Consider the following 22,377-nt stretch of genomic DNA (forward strand, 5'->3'; position numbering starts at 1 on the left):
GGCCCTGATAAAGGTAGACGATGCCTCCCCATGGACTTGAGAAAAGTTATGTCCTTATTTGCCCGCACGAACTGTCAACTTTGAAAAACATGTCCTCTGGAGATCGCACAGTGGTTCCCAAATTAATGTACAGTAAATGTGAAAAACCAAAAACAGTAAGAAGTTATAAGTCAGGCAACTAAATTCTAAGCTATATTCATCATAATAATCATCATCATCATTATCATAATAAAAAAGTATACACCATAAGGTACAAGAAGCTGCAAAGCAAAACAGCTCCAATTTCTAGGACTCTCAGTTAGAGTGGCTTTTCCGAGTCTTCCAGTAAATTGGACATGAGGGTTGAAAACTTAATGGAAGACTTTGAAGAATTCTCCCTTGAAGTTGAACACACATAATTTTTGCACGTATAGCATGGATTAGTAGAGCAAAACATTTTCTTAAGTTAAGAAACATTCTTGGAGCAGATCTATGATTTTGTGTAGAAAATCCGTTTGTTTGGGGGGTTTCCCCCCTCTTTGGCAAATAAATGGCAAATGTGAAACAGACAAAAAAATGAGTCAAATAACAGGTTGTGATAATAACTGGACAAGTAACAACAAAGTAGATCGGTCAATGGGACGGATTCCCTCAGCAGGGCTAGGCTTGATACTCTTTGCGGTAATTCCTTTTGTTCACTTTTACGATGAGACAGAAAGGTTGATGTGAAAATGTTTCAGAGGCTTTAGGCATCATATTTTTTGCCAGTCCTGTGAATCTGCTGGAAGAGTGTCATGGAGAAGGCCATGCCAAGAATCTGAAGGAAGACAAAAAATAAGAGCTTCAGTACAGGGAGGCTGCCTAAACTGCACTGCAGATCTCTGTTCATGGTCCAGCAGTGGTTTAAAAGTCATTCTACACTAGCCATATTTCTCAAGCTTCAACACTGACCAGTAAGCTTGGAGGTATGTTGTTCAGGCACACAGTGATGTCTGGAGATGCGTCAGAGCACATATGGAAGCAAAAAGCTCTCAGGGCTATTTGTCATATGTGCAACAATTTTTCAGAATCAATACACAGGAGTCACTCTTCCTTTTTACGCAACAACTTGTGTTTGTTTAGCCAGATAACTGTGACTGAAAACATCAGATTCAGATATTCTCCCCCAAAAGTACACCAGTGATGCAGGAACCCCAACATCTTAACAGATTATGATGATACTTCTGCATTTCTTTTTTAAAACACATTAACCTACAGTTCAGTGGCCATGATTTGATTTATTTTGGCAATTTCTAGAACTTTCTTCCAAAATAAATAAAAAAAACCAAAACAAAACAGTTCCCTAAGGGACAGTGTATCATTTGGCTAAACATGGGAACTCCAAAGTGGTGTTCTGAAGTCAAAATGTAGGTAAGCAAAGCTCCACTGTAGTATGTCTTCTTTGTGGGACTGACTACTCACCTGCTTCCTTAAATGAACTCATAAAACAAATCTGACATTTTTGAAATCATGATCAAACTGAAAGCAGTTAAGTACCACTTTTCACACAGCAGAATCAAGAATGCTGACAGCAAATCAAAGTCATGTTGACAAACGTCATATGAGTATTACCTGCATTATGAGGATGCACATCCCAATCGAACCAAGGACATGCTTGTTCTCATCGAACCAGGTCATAACTCTCTCATAACATCCCTGAAATGATGAAAGATGAAAACTGAAATCCCAAGGTCACATTTTCTTTCACGTGCATTACCTCTATTTTATTCCTTCCCACCCCTCCCTAAGCCTTGACATGGGCAAAGTGAGCCTTACCGTTTTCCACACTAATTCGGTCGAGTTCCGTCCACAGTCTTGGGAGTTTTCTGTACAACATCGGTCTGGGACAGTGTTTTCTCCCAGCACTGGGTACCAATCCGTAAAGTCATTCACACCACAGCATTTCATCTATGGTAAAAGTAAAGGATTAATAAATTAACTTAACTAGCACAATTTGTGAATCCTGCACTACCACAAACTTCCACTGAACCACTGTATATTTTCAAAAGGGCTGCCACAACACTTTTGTATTTTTAAAGTTCTTTGTGCTCAGTGATCACTAAAAGCAAATATGTAACAACATTAAAAAAGAAACAAAACCAAAGAAAATAAATGGTCCCATGCCCAAGGTATGTTAGTTGTCTTGTCACAGAGACATGAGCCCAAACACCAAAACATGCAGTAATCTGCCCACAACTGCTGAATGGCAAAAGCCTAGCTACCTAAGATGCAATTCTACCTCTGCGGGTTTTGCTGCTTCTGCTCTTTTTCAGATCATCTCTGTGCCTGTCATAGGCACAGAGAATCCCAGGGAGAGGTAAGCATCTTTCACCTTACAGAGTAAACTTTGATCTTGGGTTTCAGAGTACTCCCTGGAAGTTCAAAAGTGCAAAATCAGAAACCAAAGCCTGCATTAGTCATCTTTTAGACTTGGCATGGATGCAACAGTTAACAGACTACAGTAGCCTTAATGGCCAAATTGTTATTTTTCTTCTATTGAGAAAATACGTTACCTCTGCTTGAATGATATTCCATGCATTTTTCAGTCCAACATTATTTTCTGAATTGTATAGCTTCATACCTTCCTTCAAATCATTCTTTGCACTCTCACTGACCTGCATCATGTAAAAAATACAGAAAGTCAATGCACCGCTGTTTAGACGAAAGGACCAAATGGTACAGACTTGCATATAGAATGTATCTCTCTTACTTTCGCTCACCACAAATTTAACATGGTTAGAAAAGCTTCATCATACCTTCAAGACTCTCACAAGTCAGTGGGACCTTTCAATACCTGCCAAGGTAATGGCCAGTACAAAATCAATTGAAAAAGAGCATTATTATTGTTCTGCTTGTGGGGACAGGCTTGTAGGGTTTATGATTTTCAAATGTGCTCTTCTTTCTTTAGAGGAGAAAGTTGGAATGCTTAACAGAAGATCTGAGATGTCCCATCTCTTGTATAAATTTCAGTCTGAGCCTGGAGTCCTGGGTGCAGGCAGGAATCTACCTGGGCTTTGAAACAGTGAGCTGGCATCAGAGAAAGGATTAACCTATGGGTCCTGACATAAAGGTCAAATGTACTATAAGATCTGTTTCATCCCTCTTTGACACCCCATTCAAAGTCAGAAGTTCACCCCATCTCCCTGAAAGTGGCAAGCATCATAATGGCAACATGGGAAGAGATAAAAACCTGGTAGGAGCTCAGTTTTAAAATCAGTCTGGACATTCTCATACATACATAAGGCTCTGTCCCGTGTTTAGAAGAGTTCTCCTGTTCCCCAAGGATTTTTCCAGTCTTACTTATCTGACAGGCCAGCCAGTTGTGCCTGCTTCACTTAGTCTCTAGTAGCTAGCAGGTTCCTATAGGAGGGCTTTGTGAGAAACTGCCTCTTCATCCGCTCTGCACCCTTGTCAAACACTCTGGGACTGCGCAGTCAAGCAAGTCAGCTGGTGACATCTGGAATAACCTGTGAATATCCCAGGCCTCTCTCCTCCAGTCCTGTTCAAGGGTTGGCCCTAAGAAGCTAACCAGACCTTAAGCAGCACCTCCTACAACGCAGGTCCACAAGATGATAAGCTTCTTGCAGAGACATCAAACAGCTATGTTGAAGGCTATCTTAGCTTTTAGGAGAGGACTAAAAGGGAGGCCCTGGACCATGGTTTTTTTTCCGGGAGGAAACTGTAAAGCTCAGTGGGTTCTTCTCTGCTGTTTGCCTCCTCATAACTTCCTCCTGCCCCTGCAGAAGCAGCTTACAGAAAACAGCCAAGATATCAAGGTTAAACTTTCACCAAAATGAAGAGCAAGGAGAACCCACATACCTCCATCAAACAAAAGCAAACTGAACCTTGTTTATATGCTAGTACAAATAAATAATCTATACGGCATATTTGCTTACCTTGTCCATATAAACAAAGAACAATATGAGTAATATCAGCTCTGCCAGGAGAATTATCAGCAAAACGATGAAAAACTAGAACAAAGAAAAAACAGACAGTGTATATACACTTGCCAACTAGAGAGCAAACCTGAGGCTGCTAGAAACTCTGAAGAATATAGGCCTTGTCCTCTAAACCTTTCCTCTACTGTCAAAAATATGCAAGTTTGATTTCAAACTATTCAGGCGTATTGATACCATATTGCCACTAAAGCCCCTGTAGGTCTCACCATCAATGAAGAAGCTCACTGTCTAGTATTCTCTAAATCTTAGGTTTTGCCCTACTACCAGTCTGTGGGTTTCAGCAATGCTTTTGTCTTGCCTTTTTTGACTGCTGTCACAGCATGCAGCCCTGGCAGTCTCTTTCCTTTATACAGACTACAGAACAGATGCTAAACCCATTACCACAAAGTTCAATGTGAGGTGCCTCAGGACTGATTCCCTAGCAGGTGGGCCTTAACCCCATCTGACTGCCTGTTGGAATACTCATTATATCACTCAGCACTTCTATTCCCAGCTCTCTGTAGCTGAAATCTCTCTCTGCAGGGGCATCCCAAGTGTGAGCTCCAGTTGTTGGAAGCTAATTGAGGCAGGGAGGCTGGAACTAGATCATCTTTAAGGTCCCTTCTGACTCTAACGATTCTATGAAGAGAAGCATGATAAAGCCTCCTGGGTTTATACAAGAGGAGTGACCCACACTGTGTTTTCTGACTGGGGTTCCCAACCTCTGTGCTTCAGTGCTGGACAAAGACTACCAAGGATCAGATTATTTATTTTTTTTATTGGTAAAGCCCGGCAGAAACCACTGACTTCTTAACTTTGGGTCACATGGTTTCCACCAGCCTCTGACAAAGGCCTGAGATAAAGGCAAAGTAGAAAATAGCCATGAGAGGGCTTTGAGCGGCATCCAAAAGCAGGTGTGCTGAAGATTTTTTAATCAATCCTTCTAACAGACATTTCCAGAAGGGCTATCCAGGTTGACCCTACAGTTTATGTTTAACCGTTCAGAGGTAACTGATAGTAATTTACTTTGCTATCTAATACATTAGGGCACACAGTGACAAGGATACATTTGCTAATACACCAGTGATAACCCTGTGACCAAAGCTGTGGGATGTCATACTGCAAGAATACAGAAGATTGAAGGCCAAGGGCAATGTTACAGTGATCCACAAGACTATTTTGCACTGGTCATTTAAATAAAATAGTAACAAAGAAACAGTCACTGGTCTTAGTGAAAAGAAGTATTGGCATCTTACGCTCAACAGGAGGCACTTGTTTTCCTTGATAGCACCAAGGCAGCCCAGAAAGCCCGTCACCATGATGACCGTGCCAATGGCAATGACTAGGTTGGCAGCTGAAAGTGATGGAAAGCTAGGAGAAAATGTGGCGAAGTTTCCTTGCGACACCGACAGCCAGATGCCCACACCCAGCAGCCCACAGCCACATAACTGCAAAGAGACAAACAAAAGAAAGGTTTCACCATTAAAATAAATGGCACTGGCTCCTCCCCTGCACACTCTGAAAAGAAAGAATTTCTCAAGCAAATTCTCAGGTAACTGTTCTGCGGCTGGGTTGGTGCTGAAACAAAGTGAAACTAAATGTTCTTACCTTGACTTGGTCATGTCACCTATACTTATAAATCTATTCAAAAGCCACTGGATAACAGAATTATCTTTTTAAAGACTCAGCACATGAAACTAGGGCTACCCATTGACCTCCCAACAGCACAACCCAATGAAATTTTTCTGTAGGAAAGAATGTTGGAAGAATGCTCCATTGTGCTTATTTCTGCAGTCATCTACAATGTTTCATAGGATCAAGCCCTGTATTTCCTCATTCTAGGGCAGGCAAGGAAGTCCTGGAGATAATTACAATCGATGGTATCATTTCAATACATATTTGTCATAAAATGCCCAGTCCCAGTAGCCAGGTTGGGTTTTAGTATGAGTCCTAGTAGGTTTACTGTTGTTTGCCAGGGTTCAATGTCACAGAAGTCAGATTTCTAGGTTTATTATCTACAGAAAGGTCAACTTTTGCTACTCTCTGTCAGTGAGAGAACCTGAAGGAAATGCAAAGCTGCTAATAAAACACAAAATTAACTTCACTTTCAGAGTACACCTTCTCCCCCCCGCCAACTCAGAGTGTTTTGCTCCAATTTACTTGGACCACTGCATGGAAAAAACAAAACAGCACCTAATAATTACTCACAAAGATATCCCAAAGCTGCTGGTGCTCACCTGTCAGCAGTGAGGAACAAGAGGAACAGAAGTCCTTGCCATCTAGCAGGTTCACAACACCCAGCACACCCCATTGTGCTGGCATAAATTACAACTTTTACTCAAACTGGAAACTCAAGGTCAGAGACCAGTACCTCCACTAAAACAGGATTTAATTCTGTCTTGTGATGAGAACTTACCTGGCATGAGGAAGAGCTACAAACCTAACTTTTTGGGTAAATATCCCCACTTCAGTCTGAGGTGATTTTACCAGCAGGGCAGATAGTTTAGGGTACAACTGGCCCCTTTTGGTTTTGTTGCTTCACAGAACATGAAAGAAAAACTAGAATAGTATCTTCTCACCTTATCTATGAGTCAGGCTTATGTTTTCATAATCGTATGCATGCCTGTTTTCTTTTAGTTCCCCCATGACCCTATGTCCCTTCTGGGCCCCCTTCCTAGTTTGCTTGAAGCTTTTGAAACTGCTTTGCATCTAGGGACATTCACCAGTTTCGTGAAAATTGTGACCAGGAGTCGGTCTCATGCAAGATGCTTACAGACATTCCCATGGGAGGCAGAGTAAAGCATCTCCCCATGTACCAAGTCTACAAGAGCTAACATCATGCAAAGCATAAAAATTGTTGTTGTGTAGGCAGAGAAAGAGAATAAGAAATGGAGATTAACTGTACTGCATTGGTGGTTATTTCCAGGCCCCCTTGCACCAGAGCATTAGCTTAGCAGCCTGGAAGAAAACCCCACAACTGTCTAAAGCTCACAAGCACATGCATTGGGTAACACAGAGGAAATTTTCAGCATTACTGTACAAAGGCTGGGAAGCACCTCTGCTTCCAAAACTCAACACACATTAACTCCACAGGGACAGTTGGGGAGCTTTGCATCACTGGGTGTGAATACATGTCACAACATCTGTACCTGTAACAGAGCTGGATGCAGCTGCAATATGAGTGCATGTAGCAGGAAAAAGTCAAACATCTACTATCCCTATGAAGAGACTGGTACAAAACATAGACACATGCATGTGGCAGGAAAGAGCTACAGAACTTTCATCTCTTCCCCCAAATGCATCCTCTCCAATTAATAGTCTTGAAGTGATTTCTCATTGCCTTTCCTGGTATGTCAGCAAGGTCAATGTGAACTTGGGAATAGCAGAGAACTGGGGGTGGGGGTGGGGTGTACAAAACAGAAGTCTCCTGATCACATCCTGCTGCAGGACTCAGTGGACATCACTGCAGGTTTAAGCTGTCTGCAGTTCATGGCATCAGTCCCCCTACTGCTCCTGCTTTAAATTTCATCTGCTCTGTCCTTGAATTGCTGCAGTCTTGGTGCCTCAAGCCCTCTCAGGAATCCACTCTGTGACTCAGCTGCTTCACCCGTTAGATGACAACTGCAGGCTGTTGCTCAGGCTGAGAGCTTGATGGTTCGGGAGATAAGAAGCAGCTCTCACCACACAACATTCATTTAAGGTTTTAAATGGCATTTCTAAGCTGCCAGGGCTGTACATTGCCAATAACTGATGGCACTCAATGACTTCATGACACTCCGTGGATGAAACTGTAAATGTTTCCAAAGAAGTTTCTACCAAACACTGAAATTGTTCAGTGTAACTTTCATTCAGAACCTGAATTCAAACTTCAAAGGTTATTCACAAACGTGTTCCTTGGACTTTCATACTCTATTAGGCTCTGAAATCACAGCGTAGCTCAAAGTATTTTGAAAGAGGGCAGTCAATTCTGGAATCATCAGGCCAAAACCAATAGATCATTCCAGATAATCAAGGTGGTGGTAAGAGCAAGATCAGGGCAAAAGGCTTACAGAGGAAGGGCAAGTAAAGGACAGAAAGGAGCACCTGTAATCAATAAAAATATCAGCCCCTGAAGATTTGCACCTCAGTATCCAACTCCAATTATGAGGGAAAAGAAAGAAGCCCTCACCAGCATCTTTTTACCATTTAAAAAAACCTGGCATAATCCTTAACAGAGACTGGGTCTAGAAGAGAAAGGTGGCTAGGGAATGACTCCAGAATGCTCATGTTTATGTTTATTTAGACAAAGTTAGAAGCAGATAATTGCTTATTTGAGGGAAGGGAGAGCTACCATCAAGTGTAGGAAATCAGGAAAGTGACAGGCCTCTCGGTACTCTATGGGATGGATGTGAAGACAGAAAAGGACCAAGAGCAGAAGGAGAATCAAAGCTGGAGAGCAGAAAAACAGACAGATGGCCTTTGTCCCTCTGTTCAGAAGACCTTCTATGTACACTTCCATACAGGAGAGATCATTTCTTCACTTGCTTGTGGTAGCCACCCTAGTATTTTGGTAAACTCACTTTGCTTTCTGACAGAAGACCAGTCATCTACTGCACCTTCACCTTTGCACAATGCCTCTAGCAGGGAAGAAGCATTTGACACTCGATGTGAAACGTTAGCAACAAAGGTCTTATGGATTAGCAACACACCTGTGCTGTCCCTAGGCAGACCACTATGGAGATACAACTTGAATGCCAGACACCTGAACGTGTTGGGAGAAGAGGCCTTTGCAATGCAAAATTAAGTGGTACGTCAGCTGAAACAGCAGACATGTCCACATTTGCTTTTCCTTCCTGCAGTTCTAATGTCCTGCTGAAGATAACCATGGAATAACTCCTTTCCAACTGCTGTAGTGATTGGGTTAACACGCCAAAGTGCACAATGTGATTACAGTTCCCTTCAGAGCTTTCTGATAACACACATTAGTGCAGCACTACAATTATGCCACAGTAGCTGTACTGATCACGCTCTCACCACGGCAGAATCCCAGGCACACTGGAGGTTATCCTTTTCACTGACTTTTTACCTCCCAAAGTAAGATAGCTCCATCCCTAAATTACACTGAAAGTTCAGATTACATAAAAAATCAGGTGATGGAGGGGCTATTAAAGACGAAGGCTGATCTATGCAAACAGGATTATCTACAGTGACTGAAGAGAGTAAATAGCAAGACTTAAAAGATTTGACAAAAGACATGACATCCTAAAAACTTCCACAAGGTGGCATCCCATACCAAAGAGTACTAACAGTTTAAGTCAAATTTTATTTTTCTCCTCTCCAGAGCTCATTTTTTTTTTGTGCTTTCTTCTCTGTTTTTAATTCTGTCATTCTACTAAGTAGCAGTACTGTTGATGCTAAAATTTATACTTTAAACCTTAGGTCCCAGGACAAATGCTTTTTTCATTCACGCTCCTTAAAAAAATCCCAAATAGCTCCACTTACTTGGGACTTCGTTGCATACAACCATACCAACCAAAGCTAGCTAGAATTCTATCAATAAAATAGCTTTCTCTGACACTTAATTCTCTACCAATCTCATTTTTTATACAATGTGAACACTGTAAAAATGCTGTCACTGAAATTTATTCTCACAGGATCCACCTCTTTGTTTGCTACAACTGAATCCTGAAGGGTGAAAGCAGAAAAATATATCAAGTCATCTTATTAATTCCTTTTTCACCATATAATTAAATGCTTCTTGGTATTTAATTGTGTGACAGTGATGGCACTGACATTCCTTCCCCAGGGAAATGGTTTAGCAGCATAATAAATTTCACTGGATTTTTCTTCTCAAAAAATGTTGGCTCATTTCCCTCTCATGACTAGAAACTATTGTCCTCCAGGCAACCATCAAACGTCTCCTTCCCCTGGTGTTTATGTCATGCAGGTAACTATCATAAAGTCAGTCATGTACATGGACACATACACTCTTACATATAGGGTGGTTTAGTCAAGCTATGGCACATGTATTTTGAGCTTAAAAGCAAACAAAAGGAACACCAACTTTCCTCACAGTTTCTCCCTCACTTTGCTATTTCACTATCAAACCCTGAATTCTGTTCAATACCTCAACATCTGTCTGTCATCATCACTGTGCCCAGAAAAAAATACAGCATTCTAGGAAACATTAAAAAGAGTCTCAACTCAAAAGAAATTAGAACTTCAGATAAACCTAGAGAGAGAGAAACCCAAAAGCAGGTCTTTCCCTGACAAGCACTATCTTCAGAGTGGGAAAGGGGCTCTTTTATTTTATTCTAGATTTTTCAGCATTGTGTGAACTAATACAACGATAAAAACGTTGATAATAGACCATCATTTCCAGGGTCAGTTGCCTTAACCTAAAGAAGACATAGTGCAGAGGAGGGCAACGAAGCTGGTGAAGGGCCTAGCAAACAAATCATGTGAAGAGTGGTTGAAGGAGCCGGGACTGTTTAGTTTGAGGAGGAAGAGGCTGAGGGGAGATCTCATCACTCTCTACAACGGTAGAGAGGTTTGTGCTGGTCTCTTCTCACAGGTAATTAATGACAGAACGAGAGGGAATGGCTTCAAGCTCCAACAGGGTAAATTTAGACTGATCATTAGGAAAGAATTTTTCACAGAAAGAGTGGTCGGGCATTGGAATAGGCTGCCCAGGGAGGTGGTTGAGTCACCATCCCTGGATGTGTTTAAGAGCCGTTTAGATGTGGTGTTGGGGGATATGGTGTAGGGGAGAACTTTGTAGAGTAGGGTAGATGGTTGGACTGGATAATCCCAAGGGTCTCTTCCAACCTAGACAATTCTATGATTCTATGATTTAGTAAGAGTTTAAAAGACCTAGGGAAGGACAACAGAGATGGTCAAAGGTATGCCAAGACTGACGTATTGTACAGAAGGAGATTGTGCACAGGATTATCTAGCCTAGAAGGAATTATTATACAGGCTGTGAATGAAATATTCACAACTCTAGAGGTCAGTATGAAAACCAAACAGCCTTTAATCTTTTCCAGTAATAGGAACAAGGGGAATATTAGCAAGCATTATGTAGTATATTTTGCTTCACATAACTGAGAAGTAAATTGATAAATTATGCCATAGGTGATTACAAGAATCAAGTACTGTGGCCACAATTGTCAGTAAGGGCTAGATAATTTTATTTATTGTTAACAGCATTTGCAGTTTGTTAGCATATATACAAATAATGACATTTCATGCTTCTCAGAGGAAGACATCATGCTTCTCAGAGGAAGATAATGCATGCAGAATCCAGCAAAACTACCAAGCAGCAAGCAAGTTGGGATAAAGAAGGGGTAGGATATGCCATTCTGGTAAGGTTTATTAATAGACTAATATTGATAGACTTACCCTTGAAATAAGTCATTGAATAGCATCAGGAAACAGAAATCTGATAAGGAAGGCAGTACCAAGAGGAAAAAGGATGAGGCCATACTCTTGTTGACTTTTGCCATTATTCTATCCCATGCACACAATTCAGTGTCCAGGTGGATCTTAAAGCCCTCCCTTCTCTTGGGGTCAGCAACACTTTGGAAAAGCTGCCAGTAATATTTTTCCTCTATTTGGTAAGTCCTACAAGATAAAGGTTACCTATCTTAGCTCTTCTTTTCAAGACAGAGTTTTTCCACCATTTTCCAACTGAAGACAAGTCAGTGTGCAGAGGAGATGAGGAAGAGAATAGCCCTTATGAAGCAGTACAGTCTTCTAACTCTGTCATTTTTTTTGTGGATTTTTTTTTTTTTGTCATTTCCCCTCTCCTTCATTTATGGTATCTTAAAGAGCTCAGAGGTTTCCTGTGGAACCATGAAGCAGCGCATCTTGGAAAACAGTTTGAAAGGCTGTTCTTTCCCACCATGCCGGAATTTTTAAAGAAAAATTCTGAGACATAAAGATGAACATCATCTTCTTTAGCAGCTGGGAACCTGATTCAAAGACTCTTCAGATCAGTAGGAAGAGATCACATCTTTTGTGCATTTTGGATATGGTGCTTCATTTGGAAGCAGTCTGATGTGGAGATTCAAAAGAGTAAGAAATACTGTTCAAAAAACCACCACCCCATCTTCCTGTCTCAACAGACACAGCAGTCCCTGTTCTTGTTTCAATGCACATTAACCTAAATTTTGGAAGATACTAACTGGATTGCCCAGAAATATTATCACCACAAATAACAGGATTTTTCAAAATATCACCATGCATTAACTGCTCTGTTGAGAGCACAGTATTAATCAAAGTGGGGGCAGACTTCAAGGGGAAAGGGGACTCAAAGCTCAGCAGTAGAGCCATTCCATTCATTTACTGTCATACAGAGGTGCTCATCTTTTGCTTTTGCAGTAGTCTTCCCTGAGTTACAGATCAGAATGATTGTTCTGGAAGGAGGCAGGGTTGGGAACTACATGGTTTCTACCACTTCAAAACAGAGATATACTTTCTGCAAATTAAGTTTTTGGATGCCACTTGCCATGTCTGGATTTGGGTGGTTCATCCACCTCTGGAAATGGCTGGTGTTTCAAGGAGATTTTCAGATAAGCCCAGATAAATTTTCCTGCTCTGTCTTGATAATCCACGTGATTAATCAAAACTGGGTCTTAACAGCTGAAAATCTCAGAGAAAGTCTCTTGCAAAGCAAGATCACCTTCTAAATATGATCCAAAATACAGTGAGGACACCAAAATCTGAGAAGTTCTTCAGCCATAGACTAGAAAATGAGAATGGCGTATGGAAGTGGGTGAATATACTTAATAATACCTACTTAGTGCTACTACCATAACAATATGGCAAAGATTTAAACTCTTCTACAGCATTCCTGTGAACTGGACATTGATGCAAGACACAGGAATCATTTTGATGTCTCCTTTGAGTCTAGTGCTGTAGCAGCTGTAATGACAATCTGCGTGTAACAGAAGGTACAGAACTGGAATCTGTGCAAATGCTGAAGCTCCTTAAGTCATCTGCCACAGAAAGCAGTTATCCTCTTCCTACAGTCAACCCCAGCAGCACTGCTGGGATGGTCCTGAAAAACTGAAATGAGTTATGAGAGACTGTGATCTTTTGTGGGGCTAGCAGAGGGAGAGCTACCCTGAGGAGCATTACATTCTGAAACTTTTACTAGTCCGTGTTTTTGGGATGTGTAAATATGCAGCCAGAAGCCTTAAGCTTTGGCTTGGATGTCTTACCTGGTCACATTGGAGTCTTTAGTAAAGGGCATGTTTTGCAAAAGGAAGCTGTAAGAGCTGGGTTTGCTTGGTTTTTCAAGGACAGCTTAATCTCCTCTTTACTCAGTTTAAAGGTATCTTGAGTAGTTTATGTTGTACATTAGGAGAAACTTTCACTGAGCAATTATTACAGCACTCGAAGAAGTTACGAAGAAAGTGCCACAATCTCCAGTCTTAGAGGTTTTCAATGCTTTGCTAGAGACAGTCATGGCTGACCTGACCTAGCACTAGCAACAGTACCGCTTTGGTATGACTTGCAGAGATTCCTGCCAAGTAACAAGTCTGTGATTTTATAATTTCCTCAGCTGCCGTGTTCCTCCTAATTTGTGAAAAATCCAACAACCATGCCATTTCTTATGAACACAACAAATCTATTACCTTTGGAAGCCTTATGGGAAAAGCTCTCATGCCCATTCCAGGGAATCAGCACGCTTGGGTGTCTCTCTCCGATGCCTGTACACCAGCGCATGCAACACAGGGAACAAACGGGAGGAACTGTACATCTGAGCGCAGTTACAGGGCTATGACATCACTGTGATCACAGAGATAGTGGGATAACTCACATAACTGCAGTATTCTGATGGATGGGTGCAGGATCTTTAGGAAGATCAGGCTGGGAAAACGAAGTGGGGATGTTGCACCTTATGTGAGAGAGCAATGGAAATGCATAGAGCTCTGCCTTGGGATGGGTGAGGAGTCAGTCAAGAGTTATGAATCATATTAATAGGCAGACCAATACAAGTGATGTTTTAGTAGGTATCTGCTATAGACCTCCCAATGAGGAAGAATAAGTAGATGAGGCCTTCTTCATACAACCAGAAGAAGCCTCATGTTCACAGGTTCCAGTCCTCATGAAGGATTTCAACCACCACAACGTCTGCTAGAAGGACAACACAGCAGGGCACAAGCAATCTAAGAGATTTCTGGGACGCACTGCTAAAGATTTCCTGACACAGGTGACTGAGGGGTCAACAAGAAGAGGTGCTCTGTTAGACCTGCTGCTCACAAACAGGGAAGAACTTGTGAAAATCATGGGCAGCCTTGACTGTAGCAACCATGAGATCGTCAAATTCAGGATCCCGTGAGGAGGAAGCAGGGCACTGACTTTTCAGGAGAGCAGACTTTGATCTCTTCAGAGATCTGAGTAGTACAGGTTTCAATGATGTGCAAGACAAGAAGTGACAAGTTCCCTACCCACCCCAGAGCAGCAGCCTCAGGGGCCATTTGCCCCACATGTCATTCCCCTCTTTTGGTCAAGTGGTCTGTCACGATTGACTGGCAGGACCAGCCACCCCCTACTGGTGTACCTGGAATTACGTCAGAGCTCGACAGCCCTTCTCCATACATACACAGGGAACGTAACTTTGGTTTGGCCACCATTTTGACAGGGTACCACCATTTTATGGCAGGGAGCTGCCATTTTGTTAAATGTCACTGCTCTCTGATTGGCTGATGGCCATTTCTTGACACTGTCCTACACACATGTTCTCAGGCATGCCCTGTGATCCTTCACACCTTCGCACCAGGAAGTGCTTAGATACAAAAATATATTGTACAAATATTTATGTACATTTGGGTAAAACATACGTAAATACATATACATATATTCTATATATTCTATATGAAAATAATATGTGTGGGTATAATATATATAACATATATATAAAAATATCTAAAGGAGTGTGCAAATGTATGTATATGTACAAATACATATTTATTTATAGACAGTGACACTATTTCATATATTATATATATGCATGTATATTTTTATGTATAAAAATATAAAAAGTTATATAAAATAAATATATATACCCATAAAACCAGGTGTAAAATGGATAAAACATTCTTTAATAAGAGCTAATGGAATTAATAATTAAAGCTTAAATATAAACAAAAGTGAAACACTGGGTTGAGGTCCTCCACTTTAGCAGACTGCAGAACAAGTCCTGACATGTCTGAGGTGAGGGGAGACTGCAAGATGATGGAGGGGCACCAAAAGGGTGATAGACATAGACAAGCGGGCACATCAGGACAGCTGACCCAAACTAGCCAGAGAGGTATTTGATACCATATGACATCATGGTCAGTATGTAACTGGGGAAGTTGGCCGAGGGGGTGGGGATCACTGCTATTTTGTCGATCATATCCATTGGAATATGATGACGCCTATTTTTCCATTTTATTCCTAAAAACTGGATCTCCTGTGCAGGTTCCTTGACCTTACTTTGTTTATGGCAAAACTGGTTTTCAGAAGGATTTGAACTATTTTATTCCCTTTCTCAAGAACTACTTCTGCTGTGTTGCCCCATATGATGATGTCACCAATGTACTGCAGGTGTTCCGGAACTTCACCCTGTTCCAGTGCGGTCTGGATCAGTCCATGGCAAATGGTAGAGCTGTGCTTCCACCCTTGGGGCAGTCGATTCCAGGTGTACTGGATGCCCCTCCAAGTGAAAGCAAACTGTGGTCTGCACTCTGCTGCCAAAGGGATTCAAAAAAACACATTCGCATACCACTTGGCTGCCTTCGACTCCAGTTCGTATTGAAGCTCTAGCATGTCCAGCATGGCAGCACTCAGCAGCGGCGTGACTTCATTCAGGCCATGATCGTCTACTGTTAGCCTCCACTCTCCATTAGACTTTTGCACTGGCCATATGGGACTGTTAAAGGGCGAGCGAGTCTTACTGATCACTCCTTGGCTCTCCAGTTGACGAAATCAACTTATGGATGGGAACCAGGGAGTCTCATTTTGTGCAATACTGCCGCTATAACTGCTGTGGTAGTGTTCGGCACCTGTTATTCTTCGACCTCCAGCAATCCCACAACAGAAGAGTCCTCTGGTAGACCAGGCAAGGTAGACAGCTGTTTAATTTCCTCCGTCTCCAAGGCAGCTATGCCAAAAGCCCACTGGTGCCCTTTTGGGTCCTTGAAATACCCTCCTCTGAGGTAGTCTATGCCAAGGATGAATGGAGCCTCTGGGCCAGTCACAATAGGATGCTTTTGCCACTCCTTCCCAGTTGGCACACTTCGGCCTCCAATACAGTTAGCTGCTGGGATCCCACTGTCACTCCAGAAATACAGATGGGTTCTGCCTCTTTATAGCTTGATGGTATTAGGGTACACTGTGCACTGGTGTCCACTAGAGCTTTATACTCTCGTGGATCTGACGTGCCAGGCCATCACATCCACACAGTCCAATAAATCCAGTTGTCCCTTTCCCCCACCTGGCTGGAGGCATGGCCCCTCTAGTAGTATTTGTCATAGTATTTGTTACTCGTTTCTTGCAAATATGACTTAGAAGTCCCTTCAAGAGGATCAGAAGTAAGATCAGGCCTTCTACTCTGTCTGGGGAACTGCCCGCTGGAAGCTGGAGCGGCATTTTTCCTGGAAGAATCCCCTTTTTTGATTGTTTGTCCTTGCAACTCACGTACCCATGCGTCTAGGATCGAGGCTGGTTTTCCATCCTACTTCCTTATGCCCTCTCTGTGGTCATGCACAGGGTGCCTCATAGTATGTACCCTCCGTATTCTCCCTCTTGAGCAGAAAAATGCTTAGTCCTAATAGCTGAGATGCTGGTCCATACAGGTGGGGAGCAGAACCTATCCTGGAATTGCTGGAACTCTCAGAACAGTTTCTTGGATGATTTCGTGGCTAACATGTCTGGTGCAATTTCTCCACAGCCAAGACACAGGCCCGTAGGGTGGAAGAAAAACTTGCTTCATATTGCCAGAGTTGGCCAGTCAATTCATCCACTGTTTGTCCCTCGTTTTCTTTCCAAGACATTACTGTCAATGAGCTGACATACAACAATTGTGCACTCCATAGCAACTTCTGTCACATGGGTTGTGTGCATTGGACGTCATCGGGATGTGTGGGTAACTGCTTATTATTTGGATCATTATAAATCACCTCCAGCACGGCTAATTCACTCAGGTACTGGATACCTCTCACCACGGTGGTCCACTTGCCTGGGTGACATGTAACATCTTCCCTGAAGTAGTACCTTTCCTTTATGCCTGACAGAAATCACCTCCAGAAGCTGAGGGCTTGTGTCTTTTTTCCAGTCACCTTGTCAATGCTTCCTTCCCCAGACAGCCATCCCAGCTGTTTGGCTTCCCTACCCTCTAATTCCAAGCTACCGGCCCTGTTATCCCAGCATCAGAGCAGCCAGGTGACAATGTGCTCACCTGGATGGTGGCTGAAATCTTTTCACACAACTTGCAGCTCACTCAGGGATAGGGATTGGGTAATTATCTCTGGTTCTGCCTCTTCCTCCTGTTCTCATGATGGCGCCTGGTTCATTGTCATCCCTTACTAAGCAAACTGATTTTTTTGTGTATTTCTTCTTCTGTATAGGCACGACTGATACTGGCATGGGTTGGTTTTCTGGTTCAGCTGCAGTGCCTGTCACTGGGGTTTCAGTAGCCACAGTACCTGTTGCAGAGGTTGGAGTAGCTGCAGTGCCTGTTGCGGGGGTTGGAGTAGCCACAGTACTTGTTGGTTTATTTTTCCTCTCTTCAACTTGAGGGTGCTGCACAATATCGAGCAGTGTTTGGTAGATACTGGCCAGGGCCCAGCACAGTGTGGTAAGTTGTACCTCTCTGGAATAGCCACAGCATTTTTATTTTTTTTTCAAACGTTCTATTACTTTATTAGGGTGCTGTAGTGGTTCATGTGTGAAGTTCCAGACCATCGAAGGTGAGTAGTTCTCTAGATACCTGTCTATATTCTCACACATGCCATGCCACCTATGACTGAACTCTTGCGGAGCCTGGGTCACATTCCTAAATTGCTTGTTAATTTTAAACACGTTCAGGAGACATGGAAATAGGAACATACTGATTTGAACATCCCAAGAATATTCAGAATTCTCAGGAGCTATTGCAATTAGCCTGGAAGAGAAGGGGAGATGAAGTAAGGTGTCTCCCCCCCAGTTTGTCTCTCTGAGGAGAAAAGGTTAAAAGTGTAATTATTAATAGTTTCTGCTAGATAGCTCACTAAGTACAAAGATGATGGCAATGATGAATACAAATACAATATTGTTCTTACTATCCATCATTTTATCATACCATAAGCCAGTGTTATACTGTACAGCAAAGTGGTAACCTTAATCCAACTCCCACAGGTGATAAACAGTGCATAAATACTGGTAAACAGTGTTACATAACACAAATCTGAGAACAAATGATGCAACATTGTGACCAGTGACTATTAAACTAATATAGTGAATGCTTGTAATAAATACAACAAATTTGTTTTAAGTCTTTCTGATCAGATGTGTCATTATCTCAACGTTTTGAGCCCCACATTGGGCACCAAAAAGGACCGTTGGGGTTTAGCTCCAGCCGGCAACAAAGTACCACATGGCTGCTTGCTCACTCCTCCTCACCCCCCCCAGAACCAGAACTATGACCAGAACCACGCAGAGTTTTTGACTAGTATGGCTATCCTCCAAACAGTGCTCTCTTTCCTGAAATCACTGTGTCCTTTTTAAAACACACTACAGATACTACTTCCCAGAGGAAGCAACTGCAGCATCCCCTCTCCAGGGCCTGCAGAAACCACTGCATTGTTTTCCTACATCACCATAACAAGGGATTACTTTTTGAATAGCTTTTCAAACTGTATTCTAACAATCTAGTACAAAATGACCAGATGGTGATGTGTTTGTAAAATATTAGTATGAAGCTTTCTCCATGACCACAGCTACTCCAAATATTTTTCAGAAGATACACACCTGCATCTCCTGTAATGATTTTCATAAATACATTCTGTAAACAACACTTACAACCCAACCACAAGGCTGTGTGTGTTCTTGAACCCTGCCCCAACATTTTTTTTAAATGGACACTATAGATATCAAAGGTTAAAGATTTTATGAATATTTGATTTTCAACAGCAAACTTTACAGGGTGAATCGCTGGGCTTTAGGTATCTTCTTAGGTGGTGTGAATCTTGCTTCCTGGTCCTCCTCAGCCACTTTTAGTTGTTCCAAAAGATCCTGGTTTGCTGTATGACCCATGACAGAAGATGGGACATTTCACCACAGCCATGGATTCATAAAAACATGTCAGGTGTTCTCAGGCTAGAAGGCGCACAAGTCTGAAAGACACATCGAACTAATTCAAGCAAGCTCAACCCCTTGATGACATCTCCTTCGTACACAAAACTTCCCTGGTTGTCCCAATAAGAAACATGCTTGTGTTGCCCTGGTTTACCTAGGAGCACATGTGCATTCTTCTGATACAGTGGATGCACATTATCCCGCACTTTCTGAACACCAGCACTTCCTGAACAACAGGGTTGGGATCCTCAGGAGTCTCCAGGGGTTTTTCCACTTCTGCCTTGTTCTTTCAGAAAACCAAGAGCCATTTTCCTCCTCTCCTGATTGCTCTGCTTCACATGTGCCAGGGACTTGTGAAGAGCTGCTGTACAAACCTTAGCTTTCTTGTGGGCCACCGAGCCTTGTTTGTGGAAAATGTCCCTCATTTCAGCATCCAAAGAGTGGACTTCATCAATCCTCATTTTTTCCTAGGGCAATGGTGGCACCCTTAGCTGCTGCAGTTGATTTGCAGGCACCAGATGTATTTTTCCCATATATCCATCACTGCTTTACCAAGCTTCGTAGGAGCAGAAGAACAAAACTTAGAAGAGGATTGATAAAGCCACTGGTTTGCTTTGCCAATAGCTTCTTCCTTTTGAAGGACAAACTTTTACTACTCAGGCTTCTAATGAATTTGTGGCCATCAGAAGCTGCATGGAGTATTGCTTTTCTCTGTGGGGGGAGGGGGAGATGGATCAACAGTTCCAGGAGGGACAGATTACACTTCAGACACTGGAACATTATGTTCCCAAGCCTGCACCAATAGCAACACATGGTGACGGTCTAACCCTTCTCTATTTATTGCCAAACACCAGTCTTACTCCCTCCCCTCCCCAATATGTCAATGGCTGGACACTCTGGTGGGAAAAGACGAGTTCCTATCCTGAAAGCCTCTGGGGTAGAAGCATTTAAATCAACAACCTGGAACTCATATGGTGCCTATGTGTTCCTTTGTAGCATCTTCAAACACCTCTAAAAAGAATAGGGCCTTGCCAGGATACATCTGCTTAGCTAGGGATGTAACCTTGAGCTTAACTCAGGGATTCTTAAATAAATACTCAAGAATGGTCCATCCTGACAAGCAGGGAATTGAGTAAAGGCAGCAGGAGGTCTGCACAGATGAACACGGAACTTCTGACTAAACTAAAACATAAAAGGGAAGTGTACAGGAGGTGGAAGCAGGGGGGTAGAGACAGTCAGGAAGAATGAGGTTAGAAAAGCAAAAGTCCATCCAGAGTTGAATCTGGCAAGGGATGTGAAGGGCAGCAAGAAAAGATTGTACAATTACATAAACAGCAACTGGGAGCCTCAGGAAAATATAGGGTCATTGCTAAAAAATGTGACAGGGGCACTGGTGACAAAGGACACTGAAAAGGCCTAGGTACTTGATACCTTCTTTGTCTCAGTCTTGACTGGTAAGACCAGGCCGCTGAGGCCAGAGAGAAAGTCTTTAGAAAGATCAGGCTATGGAGCACTTAAACAAACTGGACATTCATAAGTCCATAGGGCCTGACAGGAGGCACCCAGCAGTGCTGAGTGAGACAGCTGATGTCATTGCAAGGCCATTCTTGATTACTTTTGAAATGTCATGGCAACTGGGAGAGGTTACTGAAAAGACTGAAAGAAAACAAATGTCACTCCTGTCTTCAAGAAGGAAGATCTAGGGAACCACATGCCAGTCAGTGTCACCTCAATCCCTGGGAAAGCAATGGAGCAACTAACTCTGGAAACAATTTCCAAATACATGAAGGACAAGAAGGTGATTGGAAGTAGTTCCCATGGATTTACAAAGGGCAAATGATGCCAAAGGAACCTGATAGCCTTCTACAATGAGGTGACTAGCTTGGTGGGTGAAGGGAGAGCTGCTGAGGTTGTTTAACTCAACTTTAGTAAGGCTTTTGACGCTCTCTCACATAATATCCTCATTGACAAGCTGGCAAAGTATTGGTTAGGTAGGTGGACAGTGAGGTGGACTGAAAAGTGGCTGAACAGCTGAGCCCAGAGATTTGTGATCAGTGGCACAAAGTCCAGCTGGAGACTAGTTATTAGTGATGTACCCCAGGGGCTGATACTGGGGTCAGTGCTGCTTAACCTCTTCATTAATGACCTGGACAATAGGAGAGAGTGTACCCTCAGCAAGTTTGCAGATAAGCTATGAGTGGCTAATAAACCAGATGGCAGAGCTGCCATTCGTAGAAACCTGGACTGAGTGAAGAGTTGGGCAGAGAGGAATCTCATGAAGTTCAACGAAGTAGAGTGCAAAGTCCTGCACCTGGGAAGGAATTACCTTAGGTACCAGGACACACTGGGGGCGGACAAGCTGGAAAGCAGCTCTGCAGGGGAGGGCCTGGAGTCCTGGTGGACAACAAGCTGATCACAAGCCAGGAATACAACCTCATAGCAAAGAAGGCCAAGAGCATTCAGGGAGGCATTAGGAAGAATGTTTCCAGCAGGTCTGAGGGATGTCATCCTTTCTCCCTGCTCAGCACTGGTGAGACAACAACTGGAGTGCTGTGTCCAGTTCTGGGCTTCCCAGTACAAGACAGACATGGGTAAATATGAATAAGTGAATGGAGCACGTTTCATATGAGAAGAGGCTGAGAAAGCTGGGACTGTTTGTCCTCAAGAAGAGAAGACTCAGGGAGATCTTACTGATCTGTATAAATACCTGATGAAAGGCACTGAAGAAGAGGGAGCCAGACTCTTCTCAGGAGTGCCGAGTGACAGGACAAGAGGCAATGGGTACACATTAAAACACAAAATTCTATGCAAGAAAAAGCTGCCAGCTGCCTTTTTTTTTTTTTTTTTAACCCGAGGGTGGTCAAACACTGGAGTAGTCTTCGCAGAGAGGTTGTGGAGTCTCCATCTGTGGAGATATTCAAAACCTGACTAGACACTGTCCAGGGTAACCTGTTCTAGCTGACCTTGCTTGAGCAGGCGTTAAGGACTAGATGATCTCAACAGGGCCCTTCTTCTCTTTTTTTCCTCAGTACCCCATGTCTGCCTGAACAGGTAATGAGTAAGCTCCTTCCATTATTCACAGCTTGTGTCCAACACAAACACTGCCCTGATTTGC

The 22,377-nt window shown here is 42.7% G+C and overlaps 1 protein-coding gene across 1 annotated transcript in view; it reads right to left on the reverse strand.

Annotated features, from left to right (window-relative positions):
- Nucleotides 1-223: 223 nt before the first annotated feature.
- The window catches only part of TSPAN9 (tetraspanin 9), a 107,005-nt gene continuing 84,851 nt past the window's right edge, over nucleotides 224-22,377 (reverse strand). Inside the window, exons 2-7 of the mRNA XM_009894102.1 lie at nucleotides 5,213-5,404; nucleotides 3,915-3,989; nucleotides 2,532-2,633; nucleotides 1,795-1,926; nucleotides 1,591-1,674; nucleotides 224-796 (exon numbers count right to left, since the gene is read on the reverse strand). Of these exons, the coding sequence (XP_009892404.1) occupies nucleotides 725-796; nucleotides 1,591-1,674; nucleotides 1,795-1,926; nucleotides 2,532-2,633; nucleotides 3,915-3,989; nucleotides 5,213-5,404 (657 nt within the window). The 3' untranslated portion in view covers nucleotides 224-724. The remainder of the gene's footprint in view (nucleotides 797-1,590; nucleotides 1,675-1,794; nucleotides 1,927-2,531; nucleotides 2,634-3,914; nucleotides 3,990-5,212; nucleotides 5,405-22,377) is intronic.

Source organism: Charadrius vociferus, unplaced genomic scaffold (assembly GCF_000708025.1).
Source record: "Charadrius vociferus isolate BGI_N301 unplaced genomic scaffold, ASM70802v2 scaffold561, whole genome shotgun sequence".
NCBI lineage: Eukaryota > Metazoa > Chordata > Aves > Charadriiformes > Charadriidae > Charadrius > Charadrius vociferus.